This window comes from Chlorocebus sabaeus, chromosome 10 (assembly GCF_047675955.1).
Source record: "Chlorocebus sabaeus isolate Y175 chromosome 10, mChlSab1.0.hap1, whole genome shotgun sequence".
Classification (NCBI taxonomy): Eukaryota; Metazoa; Chordata; class Mammalia; order Primates; family Cercopithecidae; genus Chlorocebus; species Chlorocebus sabaeus.
In genome coordinates this window covers 56,932,834-56,952,962 of record NC_132913.1, presented here as the reverse complement: position 1 = coordinate 56,952,962, position 20,129 = coordinate 56,932,834, and the positions used below count along the sequence as shown (strand labels likewise).

Here is a 20,129-nt window from a genome sequence, read left to right as displayed (position 1 = left end):
GACAAAGTAACTGTTATTTTAAAAAATAAACTCAACATTTCTTAAAGTGCCACAGAGAATACAAATGAAAAGTTGCCAACCAGAGCATCACAGAAAAGCCATAAAAAGAATCCCATCCAATGTAAATTAATATAAACAATTAAAAGAGAAAATTTGTATAAAATATTGGTAAACTGGCTTTTGGCAAATTGCCTCCTTATTCTACTCAGTGCCTTCTCAACCTACATTGATAAATGTCACTCATTGTTCCAGTTTAAAATTTTTGGGAAATAGATAATGTAAATGATCTATTTTATTTATAGATAATGTAAATGATTAGTCCAGATACTCACTGCTGATTTAATCTTATGTGGCTGGGAACATGGTATATTGGGCTGACCCAGCACAGTAGAGTTGAGTGAATTTCTCCAAAATAGTGGATGGTTAGAGACAATGGTGGCTGTGCATTCTAAACCACTAAAGTTCAAATCTTGTAAGTGGTTGAAACAGGATTCTAAACTCTGTTACCTGAGTTTTATCTAAATTTCATGTTTCGCTATGTCACTGTGTTATCTACAAATGTATCACATTAGGCTATTAATAAAGGTTTCATTGAGCCACTACTTTGAGCATGATAGGAAAGTTTCTGAAATACATGATAGTATATAGTTGTTAAATCAGAACTTGTAAAATATCAATGAGTTTAGAAAATTATACCTACATTTTCAAATGCTACCTATGCGTGATAGGAAAGTTTCTGAAATAAATGATAGTACATAGTTGTTAAATCAGAACTTGTAAAATATCAATGAGTTTAGAAAATTATACCTACATTTTCAAATGCTACCTATATTTAGAAAGTTCTTGTTCTTAACCAATATTAAGTTATATTTCCTTTTTTTTCCAAATAGGCCAAAAATAAGTTTAATGCAAAGCAAGCAAAACAAGCAGAATTAGATTATTGCAGACTTACTGAAGCTCTTGTGGCTGAAAAGGAGAAAGAATTTCAGGACTATGCCAGAGAGGTAATTGAACTTGAATCGGAAACAACAAATAAATATATTTACCCTCTTGTAAAAGCTGTACAGGAAGGACCTGGAGGTGGCCGTGGACCAGTGCTTGTGGATAGAGGTGGATTAAGACCCAGCTATCAGGCAAATGATATTACTGGAGTCCAGCTCCCTTTTTATAACTCTCAGGGACCAAAATATAATTTTCAGAAGTCAAAGAGAAGGTTAGGTTTTACATGGTAGAAAAAAATTATTTTTAACATTGAGAAGACTAAGTTGTAGCATATATGAACTTCAAATGTAAATGGATTTCTGTTAATAAAGCTGTTCTTCATCTAAGTACAATTATGTCTGATTTAATTGATTGTTCTCAGTATTTCTTTTGGGTATATATAAAACCCCAATTTTGAGATTCCTAACTGTGGTAAATTACACAAGTAAAATTTACTTTTTAAATGTACATTCAGTGGTATTAAGTACATTCAAAATATTGTGTAGCCATGACCATTGTGTAGTTCCAGAATTTTTCAGTGCTCTGACTGGAAACCCCATGCCCATTCATTAAGCAGTCACTCCCCATTCCCCTTCCCCACAGCCCCTGGTAACTGTTTATATGCTTTGCCTATACTGGGTATTTTGAATAAACAGAATCATACCGTGGCCTTTTGTGTCTGGCTTGTTTCACTTAGCATATTTTCAAGGTTCATCCATGTTGTGCCATTTATCAGTACCTCATTTCAGTTTATGGCTGAATAATATTCTCCTTGGTATATTTCTTTTCTCCTCAGCAGAAATTCATATGCTTATTTGTTTTGTCCTTCTGTGGTTAGTATCAGATAACATTACCAGCATTACTACACTAACAATAGATTATTGAATGAAGTTTAAGACTTCTTTGTGGTTTATTTTATGGAGTATATCTTATTAGACATGTACACATTATAATATTTTGAGGTCACTTAAAATAATTCTACATGTAGTTGTGCCAACTTGAGACAAGACGACAAAACTTGTCTTGCTTCCAAAGAGACAGAGCAGATTAGCAGTTACCAGGGGCTGTGGGGGAGGGGAATGCGGAGTGACTGCTTCATGAGTAGGGGGTTTCCAGGTGGAGCGCCAGAAACTTCTGGAACTAGATAATGGTCATGGCTACACAATACTGTGAATGTACTCAGTACTACTGAATTTTGTGTGATTTTTGTGAACTGCATTCCCCCATTTTTTTCATTTCTTATTGAGGTAAAAAACACAGAACAGGCCGGGCGCGCGGTGGCTCAAGCCTGTAATCCCAGCACTTTGGGAGGCCGAGACGGGTGGATCACGAGGTCAGGAGATCGAGACCATCCTGGCTAACACGGTGAAACCCCGTCTCTACTAAAAAACGCAAAAAACCAGCCGGGCGCGGTGGCGGGCGCCTGTAGTCCCAGCTACTCGGGAGGCTGAGGCAGGAGAATGGCGTGAACCCGGGAGGCGGAGCTTGCAGTGAGCTGAGATCCGGCCACTGCACTCCAGCCTGGGCGACAGAGCGAGACTCCGTCTCAAAAAAAAACAAAACAAACAAAAAAACAAAACACAGAACACATAGTTTAATGTCTTAATCATTTCTAAGTATATAGTTCAATAGTGTTAAGTATATTCATATTGCTGAACAATCTGCCAAATTTTTCCATCTTGCACAATTGAAACTCTGTATAAAGAACTAGTCTCCACTTCCTCCTCCCCTCAGCTACTAGGAAACATCACTCTACTTTGTTTCTGTGAATTTCGACCACTACAGTATAAGTCCTTTTGTGACTATTTCATTTAGTGAACGGTCCTCAAGGTTCATCCATGTTATAGTCTGTCAGTTTTCTTCCTTTTTAAAGCTGAATACTCCATTGTATGTATATCACATTTTGTTTATTCATTCCTTCATGAATGGACACTTGAGTTGCTTCCACCTCTTGGCTATTGTGAATAATGCTCCTTTAATCGTGGATGTACAAATAACTCTAAGATCCTTTCCATTCTTTTGGACATATACCCAGAAGTAGAATTGTTGAATCATATAATTCTAAATTTTTAGAAACTCATACTTTCCTCCATAGCAGCTGAACCATTTTGCATTTCCAACAGTGCACACCTCGCTACCATGTTTTTTTGACGGTAGACATCCTGAGTGACTTTGAGGTATTATTTCATTGTGATGGTGATTTTGATTTGCATTCCCTAAGGATTAGTAACATTGAATGTTTTTTCATATGCTTGCTGGCCATTTGTCTATCATCATCTTTGGAGAAATGTCTGTTCAAGTCCTTTGCCCATTTTTTTCATGTTATTTGTTTTGTTGTTGAGTTGTAGTTATTGTGTATTCTAGATTGATCCCTTATCAGATAAATGATTTGCAAATACTTTTCCTTCCTTAGGTTGCCATTTCACTGTTGTGTCCTTTGCTTATTTCTCTTTAAAAGCAAATACACATGTATTTTACTCTTAACACAAAATAACTTTGTTCCTTTCACTTAATATATCCTAGAGACACAACACAGCAGATATAAATATCTTCATTTCTTTTCCAACTGGCATAGTATTCTCTTGCAAGGGTGTACCTGTTTATTCAACCAGTGGTATACCAATAGATGTTTGTGTGGTTTCCAGTCTTCTGCTATTACAAATTCTGTAATTAACAGCTGCCTTTTTTTTTTTTTTTTTTTCCCTATATTTTTGTCGGTTAACCTTTGAGATAGATTCCTACAAATGGGAATGCTGGGTAAAGGTGTAAACTGTTCAGTATATCATTCTCTAAGAGACCAAGTCTTGAGCAAACATTAAGCAAACATTACTTATGTCATGAGCCTCTTGGAATCTGATAAAACTGTTTTAAAGGAGTAAAACAGCTGGTTATTTTAACACTGTTATCTACTGATTCCCAAATTGTGTGCCAAGGCATACTGAGGAACCACCGTGAACTCACAAAGGCACAGCTGGTGGGACAGTTTAAACTTTTGAAACAAACTACCTGACATCTGTAAGACTAGCTAGAGGTAGTTCAACATACTAAAACTCTGCCTTTTGATGACATCCTGTCTGTAAAACTGGATTTTCAGCGGTTGATGAGATAAAACATATATTGCACAAAATCAATGTATTATAGGAGAGGATGGTGTGTGTGATCTGATTCTGAGGTATGAGAAGTTGTGCTGTGACCAACAGTTGCAGACATCCCATTAGTAACTCATTGTGGTTAAGAATGGAACTGTAAACATATTTTTTAAAATTTCAAATGGCTAAGTTGTTATACTTTAGCTATGTGAACTTTCTATTTATTTTTTATTAGAGATTGGGTCTCACCTGTGGCCCAGGCTGGAGTGCAGTGGCATGATCACAACTCACTGCAGCCTCAAGCTCTTGGACTCAAGCAATCCTCTTGCCTCAGCCTCCCAAAGTTTTGGGATTATAGGTGTGCTCCTGGCCTTTTAAACTATTTAATAAACAGATGTTAGGTATTTCTTCTGGCCCAGGGATAACACCATGTTAAAATTACTGAGACGCACAGGTAAAGTGAACCAAGAAAGTCTGGGAACTTCTGCTATATATCCTTTCCTTTAAATTACATAAATAATACAATATATAGTGGTAATTAGTAATTTTAGACAGCTATCTTCTCCCATATTATAAAACAGGAAATGTTTCTATGAAATGGTTAATTACATAAATTTGTTATACAACCAACTTAGCTTGAGTGCAGGATAACATAAAACACTAGACATTACTAGTTTTTCTGCCTTACATATACAATTTACTTTAAATTGGGCTGGGCTTTCTACTAAAGGACATTGAGAAGAAAGGTAAGGCTACACAATGTTTTTAAATAATCACAAAATAATTCAGTGAAAAGAACTGAATGGCACAGCAGTGGAAACTCAACTGCTCTAATCTGCTAATTTGATAAGAGAAACTCGTAGATAAAATCTGTGGCAAAGACATAACTTGGAACAAGGCATTCTGAGTCCTGAGAGGACTTTGATGGGAGCAGGGAAATACAAAAATTATGAAAACAAAAAGTTATCAGGTAAGGAAATATGTTTAGGAAAGAAACCTAGAAAGTAAACAGAAAAAGCAGGCCGGGCGTGGTGGCTCACGCCTGTAATCCCAGGACTTTGGGAGGCCGAGGTGGGCAGATCATGAGGTCAGGAGATTGAGCCCATCCTGGCTAACACGGTGAAACCCTGTCTCCACTAAAAATACAAAAAAAAAATTAGCCAGGCGTGGTGGTGGGCGCCTGTAGTCCCAGCTACTCAGGAGGCTGAGGTAGGAGAATGGTGTGAACCAGGGAGGCGGAGCTTGCAGTGAATGAGCTGAGATCGCGCCACTGCACTCCAGCATGGGTGACAGCGAGACTCCGTCCCAAAAAAAAAAAAAAAAGGAAATAGAAAAAGGAAATTGATGCCTGAAGTATTTTAATACACAATTTGCAGTTCATTTGTTGGACTCACATTTTATACATTTTCTTGGATAAAGCTTTTAAGAACACTCCAGATTTTGAGAGTTTAATATTCACCTGTTAATACATACAAACTACTGAATATTCAGGTTTTTACCCAGGTATATACTTTTTCAATGACAATATTCAGTATAACGAGGCATATATTTTCAATGACTCACTCTCAAGTTAACTAAGTGCATTTTCCCTAAATATGTCTAACATAAAAAAAAAAAAAACCCAAACTAGGTAATTGTTTTACAGAATTCAATTAACATTTATGTTTACATGACTTTACCACTGTGTTATAGACACAGGATCTATTACAGTAATCCTAATGCTGAAAAAAATGCGGAGAACTTAAGAAGCAAATGGTAGTACTCTAGTAGACAGTAATACAAATTCTGAGCTTAACCTTAAAAGTTTGCTCGGGCAAAAGACACACTACAATCTTAAGTATTATGATTAAATATTTACATTAGAACTTATTCTCAAACCTGGAAATTGTCCCTGCGGCTAAATTCTTAAAGCTCAGTATTGTTAAAACTTTTTGTTCAGTTTTTTCATAATGTAAATAACTGTATATCTCCGAGAGGAAAAGTATGTTTTAATTGGTTTATTTTCATTATTTAGCTTTTGATTTTTAAAAGGCGGGATAATACAATTTAAAAAATACAAAACCAAACTGTTTATTATAGTATAGTTTATTTAATACAATGTTTAACTATAAAAGTTAATACAGCTTCCAAGTTTAAATTTTGTAAAATGCAGTTTGCAGAAAACAGTTCAACAATTACTAGACTAATGATAAGAGAAGCAGCATTTTGAAACTAATTTTACAATTGAGAAGACAACAGCTTTATTTCTAAATTTCATTAAAAAAATATAATCACAGTGACTTTTGGGCTAGGAAAAGAAGTGCATTAACTTCATTTATGTTTTTTCCTTCCACAAAGAGAGCGGCCACAATTTTGTACATCCCACATACAAATACCCAATTCATTTATCTTTCAAAATACTATATACACACAAAAGGGGAAGAAAATATACAGCATGTGCTTTTGGTAACATATGGAATTTGCTTAAAAAAGTCAAACACAAATCCACCCCACCACTCCTTCCCATAACTTTTAAAACAAACCAAACCCCTCAACAACTCCCTACTTCAACCTTATTGATGGAATTTTCTTATTCATGTCATTTTTCTTTTCCTTTAATATATACCTCTTCGTCACATAACAGGCCAAAGACTTTGCACCTGCCTGAATCCACTGAAGGCAGTTAGTTGGGAAGCCCACTGTGGGCAGTTGTGCCAGTCAATGCTGTACTTCCTGGGGCTTATTAATTTTTAAAACAAGTATTTGTAACAAAACACATCTTTTCACAATAAACAGCTTATCAACCTATAATCCTTAGTTTATTCAACTGTAAATGTATTAATCCAAAATGAAATAATTACAGTAAACATAATCAAAAGGAAAACGAATACCCATTTTGTTTCTTTATAACAAATCAGCTATATGGTAGGTATTTAAAGTACCTTCTGGTGAAGGCAAACTCAACAAGTTTCTACAGAAATTTAGCATAAAAAGTTTAATGTGATGAAAACTGTATTACTAACTGGAATGAAGTACAATAAACTACTAAGAAACATACTAACTTGCTACATATACTAACTAAAATAAATTAGAATTGTCAAGTTAATACCACTACCCAAAATACACTCAAAATACCAGAGATCCAATGTGTGCCTATCCATAATGAAGAGATCTTTAATTGTTTAGCTCCATACCTTCCACTAGGCACAAATATCAAAGGCCATTCAGCAAAGCCGTCCATGCATCAGCATCACACTTGTGCAAAGGCAGATTTATCAGATAAATTCTTTGCAACTTCTGAGGGCTTCAATTAAGTAACTTAAAAGAAAACTACATTGCTCTATGAACTTACCAACTATAGAGTAATTTAATCAAAGAATGTTTTAAAGCAATCCAGTAGCTTCTCTACTGCTTATTTCAGTAACATTAATCTCACCATAGTGTCAATTTCTGTGGCAGACGGCTTACCCAGAAAAATAATTCATACAAAATAACCATGAAAATTCTACATATTGAAAAAGTTTTCTCAGCTATTACCAACTGAGCAATAAAATACATCAGCTTATTTTTAAAAGGATATTAAGTCAAAGATACTTTGACATGAACCATAAATTCAGACATAACTATAAAACCAACTTGATGGGAAAGTAATAGTTGACTTTTAGGAAAACGATGTTCCAAGCAAAAACTAAAGATGGCACAACTACTAAATGTAACAAAAGGAAAGGACCATTTGAGCCATGTGCTATTCAGATGCATGCGCAGATCTTGAGGTACAGTTAATGCTGTTTAGTCATTTAAAAAATGTTTATATTCTAAAAATAAAATCTAGTTGATTGTCCTTCTCTCAACTCCTTCACATCTGCTCTGTAAAGAGAGCTAATAAAACTTTAAAATAAGGACTATCAATAATGCGGAGCATGGAGTTGCTCTTTTGATAACCCAAACAGAATATTGCATATAGAAATTACTACAATTTTCTCCCTATGGTTCCTTTTTGAAACTCTAAGATTTGGACATCCTTGTGTATAATTTTTAGATAAAAGCTCTGGGATCAGACAACATATAAAAATTTTTACTTAGCATGGACTTAACTGTTATTAGAAATCCTTTCTTAAATAACACCTTTCTTAAAGCTCAAATAGTTTGTAACAACAATTTTAAAATGCAGTTAACTGAAATTAGGACAAACAATAACTTGCTTAAAATACGTAACATTATATAGCTTGGGCACTCAGACTCAATTATCCCTAATGTGGGTTTGTGGTCAGTCTCTAAGGAATCAATCACCCTGGATTATAATAAACATCTACAATTTTTATCAGAAAAAAAAAAAATTTGGAAAGAATTCATTGTGGATATCTGTATTACAATTTTCCAAGCAATCTTATGGTCATTACACTATTCATTCTGCAACAGCTACCACAACGCCAAATATATCAATATTGCATTAATCAATAATGGGAAGTATCATGTTAAGCACTGCTTTATTCAGTACAAATAGCATTGAGTAGCTACCGGAGTTACCAAGAAGCTATCTTGGTAACAGAGTTGACACTACACTGACAAATATTAAAGTACAAAACTCTCTAGAGAATACTATTAATTGGAATTTTGAAATTTCCTTTCAAATGAGGCAGGTTTTACGTTTGCTGGATGTTCAATGTTTTATTTAGAAATGACATTACAGAATAAAAGGCCACACATCACAAAAATGGCAAAATACAACACCCAAAACTCTAAATGGACTTTGGATATGTTTAGTGTTTAACTCTGTAAACTATCAAAATTTGCAACTTTCTACTCTACTCTATATGGCAATGTTATACATGCCAAGTTAAAATAACATTAACAGTAATGGTATAAAACCACCTGAATGGAAAGAAACCAGAGTCATAAACATGCTATAGCCTATCGTGATACATATATAGAAAAGATGCATTTTCTTGCCACTTGGAACTCACAGCTATGAGAGTTAGAGCAGTTCAATTAAAAGAAACAAACAAAATCCATGCAGAGTTAACACTCAACTCTATATAGGTTGGAGGCCAAAAAAGAGAAATCTTAGAAGGTAATGCATCAATACTAACAATTTTTAGAATCTGTATAGCTTAAGGACCTGCGCAAATGGTATGTTTTAATGAGAAATGCTTTTTTTCTTTTTTTTAAATTTTAGAGAAGGGTGATAATAATTAAAACGTTCCCCAAACTCTTCAAACCAAAAGTAACACAGAATTGAGAATCACAATCTGATTTTCCAAGGTATAGTTCCTGTCAAATGCTGTATAACAGCAACTCAAGCTCAATCAGTACATCAACTGAAAAAAATTACTCTTATGATTTTTATAGGCAGTTAAGTAAAACACAACTAGACAGGAAAAGCATTAATAGGAAACAAGCTATGGCTCAAACTATAAAGAATAGAGTATGAAGTGCAATATAAATAACTAAACATCTATTTAAAGCACAAATTACTATAAAATCAAAAGTTATGACTTAAGATCTCAGGTTATTAGGACCCTGCTTCTGTGTAATTAAAAGAAACCGCTGCAAACCTCTATTATTAACGCAATCAGAAAATCTATACAAGATGTCTTCTAGTGGCTTCTAAAGTTACTTTAATCATGAGAAACACAAGCTTTTGTAACAATGCATTGCAACCATTCCAAATGGCTGACTAAACAAATTAGGATGCTATTGGCTAATTGTTGCAACACAGTAATGCATACATAAAATAGTTAAACACAGCACACAGTACTACACCAAAGTGTTTTTCTCATTTCAAGTTTATTAAAACTTTAGCAGTACAAATTATCCACATTGCAGATTATCAAAAGATCAACTCAATGAAATCCACATTAAGAAAAAAAAGGACAAACATAAAACAACCCAAAAACAATGAAAAGGAAAACAACATAAAGGAGATTCATTAGCAAGTCTCTCAAACTTAAAATTCGAAACAGAATGGAAGTTTATATCACTCACTCATCCACTTTTGTCTTCATCTGTTCCAGGGCTTGATTCATGATCAAATTTTTTATTTTTTTCATGTACATGGTCATTTTCTTGACCCTTTGATTTTTGGTTTTCTTTTTCCACTGAGGATCTGATCTTCTCATCCTCCTTATTTTTCAATGTAGAGGACTTTAATTCATTGTCCTGACTGTTTTGTTTTATTTTTGAGAAGGGACTTTGATCTCTATCAGCCTTTTTTTCCCTGCTATTATTTGAGCTATTATGATCACGACTTTTAGAGTACATTCTTTTCTCACTCTCAGAATTTTCTTTTCTGTGTGAGCTCTTACTTTCTTGATTTCTGTATTTTTCTTTGTTTCTGCTTTGACTTTCTTCTCTCTCTGAGCTCCGTGAGTCTCTCCTCCTTCTCCTCCTATCTTTACTTCTTGATCTTCCTGGCGTCATTCTTCTCTCTCGGCTTCGTGACCGTCCTCTTCTCCTGTATTCCTGTTCTCTGTATCTATGGTACTCCTTGCTTCTGCTGCGATCTCTGTCATGGGTTCTTGATCGCACTCTTCTGCTTCTGTCCCTACTTCTGCTTCGTTCTCTTGTTCTGCTATTATAACTGTGTTTACCTTTAGTTATATCGCATTCTCTACTCCTGGATTGTGCACGTCTATCCTTTTCCTTACTTTTACTATGATCATGCTCATTACTCTTTGATTCTAACTGTTTAGACTTCTCTTTACTTCTACTCCTTTCCTGATCTTTTCCTTTAGAATCAGACTGTTTTTCTTTTTCTTTAACATTCTCATGATCCCTTCCTTTACTCCGTGACCTCATCCTCTTTTCTTCATGTCTATTATGTTTTGAATCTCTTTCTTTACTCTTTGATTTCTCTTTACTCTTACTCCTACTTTTAGATTTGGCCCTTTTCTTCACTTTGTTTTTATATTTATCATCTTTTTCTGAATTTCTTCTGATGTCTCTCTCTTTGCTGTTAGATTTATGGTCTTTAACTTTCTTTTCCTTTTCATTTTTTCTGTTTGGACTCTCAGATACATTCCTGTGATCCGTTATTTTTCTCTCTTTTACTCTAACTGGACTTCTCTGATTTTCTTTTATTTCATTCAACTCACTCCTAAAAAATAAGAAAAAGGATTGGGGAAATGTTATTAGAAAAAGAATTATAGATATTATTGGCTAAAATGATATTCTACTCTTCGTAAGGTATTCAGCAATAATTAAAATGACAATAAAATAACTATGTATAAAGTAAAAACAAATACTTATTACATTTGAAATAATAGTTAAATCTTACTTATCCCCTTTGATCCATCTTTCACCGCTTGATACCCTCATTCTTTGAGCTCTCTGCATCTCTTGCCTCCAATGTGGAGGAGTCTCACTACGTCTGAAACGATCCCTTGATCTGGATCTGGAAGGAGTTCGGTAACGCTAAAGAAAATTAAAAGGGGGAAAAATTAATGTATAAAAGTACAGAGGGACTCACAGGAGTGCTGGGAGAGAGGGAAGTACTGGGGTGAGAGTCAGGAGGTAGTAAGGGGTACAAAATTAAAAAATACATAAAAAGCATTACAATAGTAGCTAAAAAGCATATGTTTCTAGGTTAAAATAAAACGTCTGATATTTCTATGCCCTGAAAATTACGAAAATTTCCCAATTTTCATGTAGGAAATCAATGAGGCAGAGAAACTTAAGTTGTCATGTTGCAAATTCCAAGTTAAGAAACATTAATCACAAAAACTCTAGCCACTAGCCATACACGTCTTCTCCATGGAAGAGTCCTATCCAAGTAATGCTAGAGCAACTTATAAGTTGCCAACTTCAATCTAAATGTTATATATACTTAATGCTTCAAAGTAACCATTTCTCATATTGTGGAGAAAACAGAGTAAATGTGTAGATGTTCACTTATTCAACCCTTAGGATGACCAAACACTCTACTACATACTGAGAGAACATTAGTGAGCCAAGATACATGAGTGTGCTTTCCTGGAACTTATAGTCTACAGGACTTGGAGAGCATGTGAATGAACATATAATTAGTTATGTTAAACATATATGCAGCTACAATAGAATGTGTATAAAAGGAAAAGGGAAAAGATGCTGAGACAGGAAGGTTCCGAGTTAAGAAGAAAAGACAGACCAAATATGGCCAAAGCTAAAAATTACAAGGGAAACTAGTACTAGATAACATTGATGAGGTAAGCAAGGACTAGGTTTTGTGAAGTGTCATAGGCCATCGTAGTAATTTTGGATTTATCCTAAGATCAATGGTAAAGGAGTGGCACAAAAATCAGACTTTCATTTTTAAATGACAATTCTGGCTACTATTTAAAAAAAAGATTAGACAGTGAATCTCAAAGTGAGATCTGGGATCTAAAGACTCAGGGGTCAAAACTATTTTCATAATAATATCACAACATTTGCCTTTTCCATTTTCATCCTTTCATTATCATACAATAGCGTTATTCAGTTTACATGTGCTGATATCATTACTTTCACAGCTAATGGAATGTGTGCTTATATATTCTTATGTTTTAAATATTTCTCAGTACTAATTCCTAAAAAAAGAGTAAATATTGATAGATATAACCCACACCAACAAAAGTTCTTTTGGGTCCTCAGTAATTTTTAACATGAAAGAGATACTGAGATTAAAAAAAATTGAGAACTATCAAAATTTACAGTTCAGACAATATGATGGAGTTGAATTAACATGGCAGGGGTAAAGCTTGAAACACATGAATTTCCGAGTATTTAAGAGGCAGAAATGACAGTATTCGGTGATGAGTAAGATATACCTATGTATCTTACTATAGTTATTTGCATAGTTAAGGTATAAACCGAAAGGGGAGAATCAGATTATTCTTGGGAAGGAACTGCACAGGTGGTGGTGCTAGTCACTAAAATCAGTAACCTAAAGAAGGTTCAGATTTGAAGAGCAAGAGCTTGTGCTCAACTTTGTAAAAGCAAGTTTGAGGTACTCATTAGTCAAATGAGTCTTTGGAGCTAAAAAATGCAGAAAAAATTTGACAGTTACCAGCCATGGGAGTCATGAGATTGCTCAAGGAGTATATGCAGTGTGAGAAGAGTTGAATGGGAACCTTGAGGTACTACAGTATTTAAAGGTTAGGTAAATGGCTGCACTCGGTGGCTCATGCCTGTAATTCTAGGACTTTGGGAGGCTGAGACAGGCAGATTGCTTGAGCTCGAGTTCGAGACCAGTCTGGGCAACATGGCGAAACCCCATTTTTACAAAAAAATACAAAAATTGGCCAGATGTGGTGCTGCACACCTGTAGTCCCAGCTACTTGGGAGGCTGAGGTGGGAGGATTGCTTGAGACTGCAAGGTTGAGGCTGTAGCGTTCCTTGATTGTACCACTGCACTCCAGCCTGGGTGAAAGTGAGATCCTGTCTCAAAAAAAAGGTCAGTTTAAGGAGTATGAACTAGCATTAGAAATTTACAACAGGCTGGCTAGAGAGATAGGAAGAATATGTGATAAAAGAAATGTGGAGGCCGGGCGCAGTGGCTCATGCCTGTAATCCCAGCACTTTGGGAGGCCGAGGCAGGTGGATCACCTGAGGTTAGGAGTTTCAGACCAGCCTGGCCAACATGGTGAAACTCCATTATCTACCAAAAATACAAAAATTAACTGGGCATGGTGTAATCCCAGCTGCTAGGGGGAGCTGAGGCAGGAGGACTGCTTGAACCTGGGAGGTAGAGGTTGCAGTGAGCCAAGATCGCGTCACTGCACTCCAGCCTGGGTAACAGAGTGAGCCTCCATCTCAAAAAAAAAAAAAAAAGAAATGTGGAAAGAATATTACAAGGAGCAAGTAAGATGAAGACTAACAATGCTAAAAATGATCCACTGGATTTTGTGATATGGAGCTAATTATGCATCAAGTGCTGTTTTCAGCAGAACAGTGCTAGTGGAAGACAACTGAAATGCTTGAGGAATAAGTAGGAAGTGAAGACATAAGACAGAAAGGGGTAGCCAAGTTTTTATAAAGTTTTGAAAGCAGAAGATATTTAAATTCTGATGAGGACACTCTAATAAAAAAAGAATAAAATACAAGAATAAGGTTAAGTTTTATTTATTTTTAACAAGAAATACAGTGATTGCAAAGTAACAAGGGAGACAAGAAAGACCTCGATCCCATTTTATACCATGTAAATGTAAAATCTATTTATATATCATGGATTTTCTGTTGTGAAGTACCAACATACAGAAGCTGTTTAAGAAAGAGAATATGTAATTCAATGTCTGCGTCTGCCCTAAATTTTACTTACTTGCACATTAAAATAATATTTAAGAAACACCCTAAAATTATTTAAGGAAGACAAATGCATATTGTGAAGATCTCTGGGGGAAAGAATCACCTACCCTTGGTCCTCTTCCTTTAATTTTCCTGCCAGATCTAGTAACTAAAAGTCGTCTCTGGTATGAAGCAGGCTGGGAGTTAGGTGGATTACTAGAAGGAAGCAAAGAGAAAGTTAACACATTTTTAAAAACAACTTTTGTTGGCCGGGCGTGGTGGCTCACGCCTGTAATCCCAGCACTTTGGGAGGCCAAGGCGGGCGGATCACGAGGTCTAGAGATTGAGACCATCCTGGCCAACATAGTGAAACCCCGTCTCTACTAAAAATACAAATATTATCCGGGCGTGGTGGCACGTGCCTGTAATCTCAGCTACTCGGGAGGCTGAGGCAGGAGAATGGCTTGAACCCAGGAAGCAGAGTTGCAGTGAGTCGGGATTGCGCCACTGCACTCCAGCCTGGCAACAGAGCAAGACTCTGTCTCAAAAAAAAAAATAGTCCTTTATTATTATTTCTTTCGAGACGGGGTCTTACTCCGTCACCCAGGTTGGGGTGTAGTGGTGTGATCTTGACTCACTGCAACCTTTGTCTTCCTGGTTCCAAGCTATCCTCCCACTTGAGTCTCACAAGTAGCCGGGACTACAGGTATGCACCACCATGCCTGGCTAATTTTTTGTATTTTTGGTAGAGACAGGGTTTCACCATGTTGCCCGGGCTTGAACCTCTGAGCTCAAGCAATCCACCCACCAAGGCCTCCCAAAATGCTGGGATTACAGATGTCAGCCACTATGCCCGGCCCCATGATGTGTGATTTTAATAAAAATGAATCTGGGCCGGGTACAGTGACTCATGCCTATAATCCCAGCACTTTGGGAGGCCAAGGTGGATGGATCACGAGGTCAGCATATCAAGATCATCCTGGCTAACACAGTAAAACGCCATCTCTACTAAAAATACAAAAAATTAGCTGGGCGTGGTGGCACGTGCCTGTAGTCCCAGCTACTCAGGAGTCCAAGGCAGGAGAATCGCTTAAACCCGGGAGGCGGAGGTTGCAGTGAGCCGAGATCATGCCACTGCACTCCAGCCTGCGCGACAGGGCGAGACTCTGTCTCAAACAAACAAACAAACAAACAAAAAACCATAATAATAAAATAAAAATAAAAACGAATCTGTAGAATACAGCTTTATTCATCTTAAATTAACAAATTTAAAATTCCATATACAGTTCGTCCCTGTATCTGGAGGTTGCACATCTGAAGATTCAACCAACCAGGGATTAAAACTATTTGAAGGGGAAAAAACCCAACTGAAAAAATAAAAAAATTTTAAAACCCCCAAATACAGTAAAACAAGTATTTACATAGCATTTACACTATATTATTATATAGATTATCATAGCACACTAGATATTATAAGTAATCTAGAGATGATTTAAAATATATGGGAATATTAGATTATATGCAAATATTTTTCATAAGAGACTTAAACATCTACATAGTTTGGTATCTGCAAGGGGTACTGAAACCAATTCCCTATGGATACAAAAGACAAATGTATAATCAGTGGTTATCAAGCCAACATGGAATGACCAGAGAGTGCTACTAGTAAGTAGGGCCCAGGAGGCAGAAATGCTAAGGCCTCGAAATGTGGTCAGCGTGAAGAACTTCCCTGCCTTGAAATGCCAATCATGTCCTACTGAGAAATACTGCTATATATACTCATTACTAAGACGAAACTAATTTGATAGTGCTAAGAAAAATTAATGTAGAAGAGCTCAGAAGGGGCTAATGCTGTCGAGAGAACAATTTTAAAATTATCTTATCCCAAAGTACCTTATTATCCTTTAAAAGTTGCAACAGAACTATACAGAAATGTTAAGTAATGTGAGCTAAGCAACGACAAGCTGGTCTGAATTAGTCAAACATTCATATCATGGTTTATACCAAAAAGGGAAGCTGTTTGTTTTCCAAAAATAGTACATCAGTTAATATTTAATTAGCGCATTAACAACATCCATGTAAGTGATATGTGAAAAGTTGTTCAAATACTTTTTCTTTAATCTTTATTTCCTTGGAAACATCCTTTCCAATACTAGCAGAAAAATTAACTCAATCCAACTCCTCAAAATTACAAAGTTTCAAATACTACATCTTATTTTTATATTTTTATTGTATAGAAAGGATTGAAGTATAGAAAGATTACTCAGAATTTTTTTTTTTTTTAAGACAGTGTCTCACTCCCATCACCCAGGCTGGAGCTCAGTGGCATGATCACTGAACTCTGCAGCCTCAACTTCCTGGGCTCAGGTGATTTTCCCATCTCAGCCTCCTGAGTAGTTGGGACTACAGGCGTGCACCACCATACCCAGCTAATTTTTTGTTTTAGTAGAGGTGGGGTTTTGCCACATTGCCCAGGCTTGTCTCAAAATCCTGAGCTGAAGTGATCTGCCCACCTTGGCCTCCCAAAGTGCTGGGATTACAGGTGTGAGCCCTATGCCTAGTCAAGAATGCTATTATTTGTATTATGACAATGCATTTCTGATCATAACTAACAGAAAGATTTCAATATTCTTTTCTACTTTTGGACATAGTTATTAAAATGACTGATAAAGAACAATTAGCATTACAGATATTAATAATGTAGATTTACGTAGTAAAATTTTTTCAGGATTTGAACATGACAGCAGTTTTTATTACAATACTGTAAACCAAGTAAGGAAAACAGCAGTTTTTCCTATTAGATTAACTGAAAAACCAAGGTTCTTATTTGCTTAAAAGTTTAATGTACACAAATAACACGATAAAACACTATCTTGTTTTACTGGTTAAACAATATCTTGTTATTGGTTTGGAATGCAGCTTAACGTCTCTTTTTTGTATTAGTGTTTATTATGTGTAACTACTTCACAATCTACTTGTAATTTAAGTCAATTTACCTTTCTAATTATGTGGTTGGCAAAAAAGAACTTTGCAGAACATTTTAGTAAAAAGATTTCAATCTTGGGACAAGGTCAATTAAATCTTGTTTAAAATAAATAAAAACTTTTTAAAAAGAAGAAAAGTTCTATGGTAAACCATGTAAGACAAAATATACACATTCACATACCACTCTCTTTCTCTCTCTCTCTCTCTGTTTTTCCTTTCCTTCTCATCAGCTTTAGGAGGACTTTTTCTCATTAGGAATCTATTTTCAGGTATAGGAGGGATCTCTTCTGGACGGACAGTAGACTGGGGTTGGGCTTCAAGATTTTCAGCTTCACTCTCACTAGATGCACTTAACAAACAGAGACACACAAAACAAGTTACAGTTGGTTATTATGTCCTTACGCAAATATCCAATTGTTGGTATTTCTTTCCTTTATATCACTATAATATAAACATCCTGTCCTTACCAAAGATGTGATCGCATGGGAAAAATCTTCTATTCCTCTGACAAACCAACTAACCAATCAAAAAACAAACAAAACAAAATGTTTCGATTATCACACTCTCAAAAAATATTTTCCTACAAAACGGATAAAAAATATGAAACTATGTGGGCAATGAGCTCTGATAAATTTAAAATACTTTAAAACATGGGTAAGAAATTAATTGCATTTGAGGCAACAGGCAGATGAAGACAAGTTTTAGTACAAACACTGATTATTTCAAACAAAATGGAAAAGAAGGTAAAATACACGGATATTATCTGCTTTCTACCCTTATGCTATCATAAGAGCTACTGAAAATAGGAAAAACAATTGGTTTTTCTGCAATTTTCATGAATCCCATAATCCTCCTACAAAACATACAAATCTGTAACACCAAAGCCATCATTTAATTGAGTACACAAAAAAATGAACTGATAGGTTTTGTTTCAAAAGAAAATGAACGTACCCAAAATTTAATCTACAGACTATAGAATATCAAAAGTCTTATGCTCCATGCTATATTTCTCACTATTTTAACAGTTTCATATAATTGACCCCAAATCCTAACAGATTTATTTATAAAAAGGGAATCAGAATACAAAGCTAGCATTAGAAAAGTAAAATTAAGACCTCTTCTTGCTTTTCTTTCGCTTCTTCTTTTCTTTCTTGTGTTTTCGGGAATTTTTCCTATGTTTCTTTTTTCTTTTCTTTGATTTCTCTTCAGAAGCACTTTCAGAATCAGAGGAATCAGAAGAGGACTGAGAATCACTTGAGCTATCTGAGTCACTAGATGAGGAGGAGGAAGATGATGATGATTTATGCCTTTTCTTTTCTTCTTTCTTAACTTTAATAAAAACAAAAAGGTTTTGATCAACAATTTTTAGACGAACTTTGTGGAAGGAGATTTAAATTTTCTGCAGATTCTGAGTCCAGTATTTAGCACTTAGATCATCCAGCTATGTGAACTGGAAAGTACAGGAAAGGAGTCGAGACTCAGGATTAGAGTCCAGATCTCCAGAATTCATCGGTCAAAGTTGTATTATTAATCCAAAGAACTTTAAAAAATAGGTGAGTCTAAAATGCTAAACTAATGTTAACAAACATCTGAATAAGAAAGTTTTCTAAAAGCACAGAATAACAATGAAGAGTCCCACGTTCTAATCTTGTAGTTTTCCACTTCCCCTCTTATTATCAAGATTGGCAGAACTAGTGTGGGGAAATAACAGAAAAACTGCTTTACAGAAACATGGAGAGGTACGAAATTGATTTCACCGGCATGGGCTTATATTTCAATGCCCAAGCAGTCTTCTAATAATTAAGAAATTTAGCTCAAGAGGAGACTGATAACAGAGGGAAGTCAATTGCCCATAATGAACAGAATGTTTTGGGGACTCTACAAAAAGTCATTTTAAATTGAAATTTTATTTCAGTTAAGGAAGCAGTAACTTTAAAAAGGGTAAATAAACTCAGAGTTTAAAGGATCATTCAATTAACATAAGTAAGTAAAGCTAGAAGGTGTAATACAACAAGAATTAGAAGAAGATACTACAAACTAGGAGGAGCTTGACCTATCTAAAGATATACTCATTCAAATCATGTTGGATTTGAAGAGGCTAACCAGGGCCAAAGATGGGACAATATTGATATATAGATGAGAACTACAATAAATTGAAATATATCAGATTATAATAGAAATCCATTAGTTCATAGTGATACTCATAAAGTATAAAGCATTTATCTGGCCTTTCTGCTACAAACTGCACCACTTGCTAATGAAATAGATGAAGGGAAATAGCTCTTTGTCAGAAGCATTCCAGGCATAATTGAAAAAGAAATTGAGTGAGACTCTGTCTCAAAAAACAAAAACAAACAAAAAAAAATCATTGTTTTACAACTTCTTGTGAGGCATTGATAACCCATGGCTACTGCAGAACACTGAGACAACTTGTCCTGTGTGACTCCTGTTTTCATTAAAAGGAATTTTTTCAAGTCACAACTGCATCTGATCAACATTACATAACATAGTAAGTATTCAATTAGTAAAATAAGTATTCAATTAGTAAAATCCAGTGTGTTCAATTATAGAAAACGCTGCATGACAAATGATCTACCTTTTTTGATAAATACATTTCAAGGAAACATAAAACAAGATGGCAAGAGAATTTATTAAAAAACAAAACACAACTTACAAGACCAATTTCAATGTCTGAACTTTATTTGGATTGATTCACACAACAAAAAATTAATTAACATTAATGAAACAGTTACAATCTGAACACTGTCAGGATATTTTATATTTAGGAATGTGTATGTATGTACCATTATGGTATTGTTTTTAAGAATCATCTTTTAGAAATAACATTTATTGATA

The 20,129-nt window shown here is 35.2% G+C and overlaps 2 protein-coding genes across 4 annotated transcripts in view; one reads left to right on the top strand and one right to left on the bottom strand.

Annotated features, from left to right (window-relative positions):
• CFAP210 (cilia and flagella associated protein 210) overlaps positions 1-1,334 on the top strand; it is a 45,799-nt gene extending 44,465 nt beyond the window's left edge. For both annotated transcript variants that reach the window (XM_007965302.3, XM_073019799.1), the window contains one exon: positions 891-1,334. In XM_007965302.3, coding sequence (XP_007963493.3) covers positions 891-1,232 — 342 coding nt within the window. In that variant the 3' untranslated portion in view covers positions 1,233-1,334. The remainder of the gene's footprint in view (positions 1-890) is intronic.
• A 4,951-nt stretch (positions 1,335-6,285) lies between these two features.
• Positions 6,286-20,129, bottom strand: part of PPIG (peptidylprolyl isomerase G) — a 60,380-nt gene continuing 46,536 nt past the window's right edge. The window contains exons 10-14 of one of the 2 annotated variants that reach the window (XM_007965281.3): positions 18,389-18,602; positions 17,455-17,622; positions 14,417-14,504; positions 11,326-11,462; positions 6,286-11,145 (exon numbers count right to left, since the gene is read on the bottom strand). In XM_007965281.3, coding sequence (XP_007963472.1) covers positions 10,035-11,145; positions 11,326-11,462; positions 14,417-14,504; positions 17,455-17,622; positions 18,389-18,602 — 1,718 coding nt within the window. In that variant the 3' untranslated portion in view covers positions 6,286-10,034. The remainder of the gene's footprint in view (positions 11,146-11,325; positions 11,463-14,416; positions 14,505-17,454; positions 17,623-18,388; positions 18,603-20,129) is intronic. The other variant, XM_007965282.3, reaches the window with a different exon arrangement.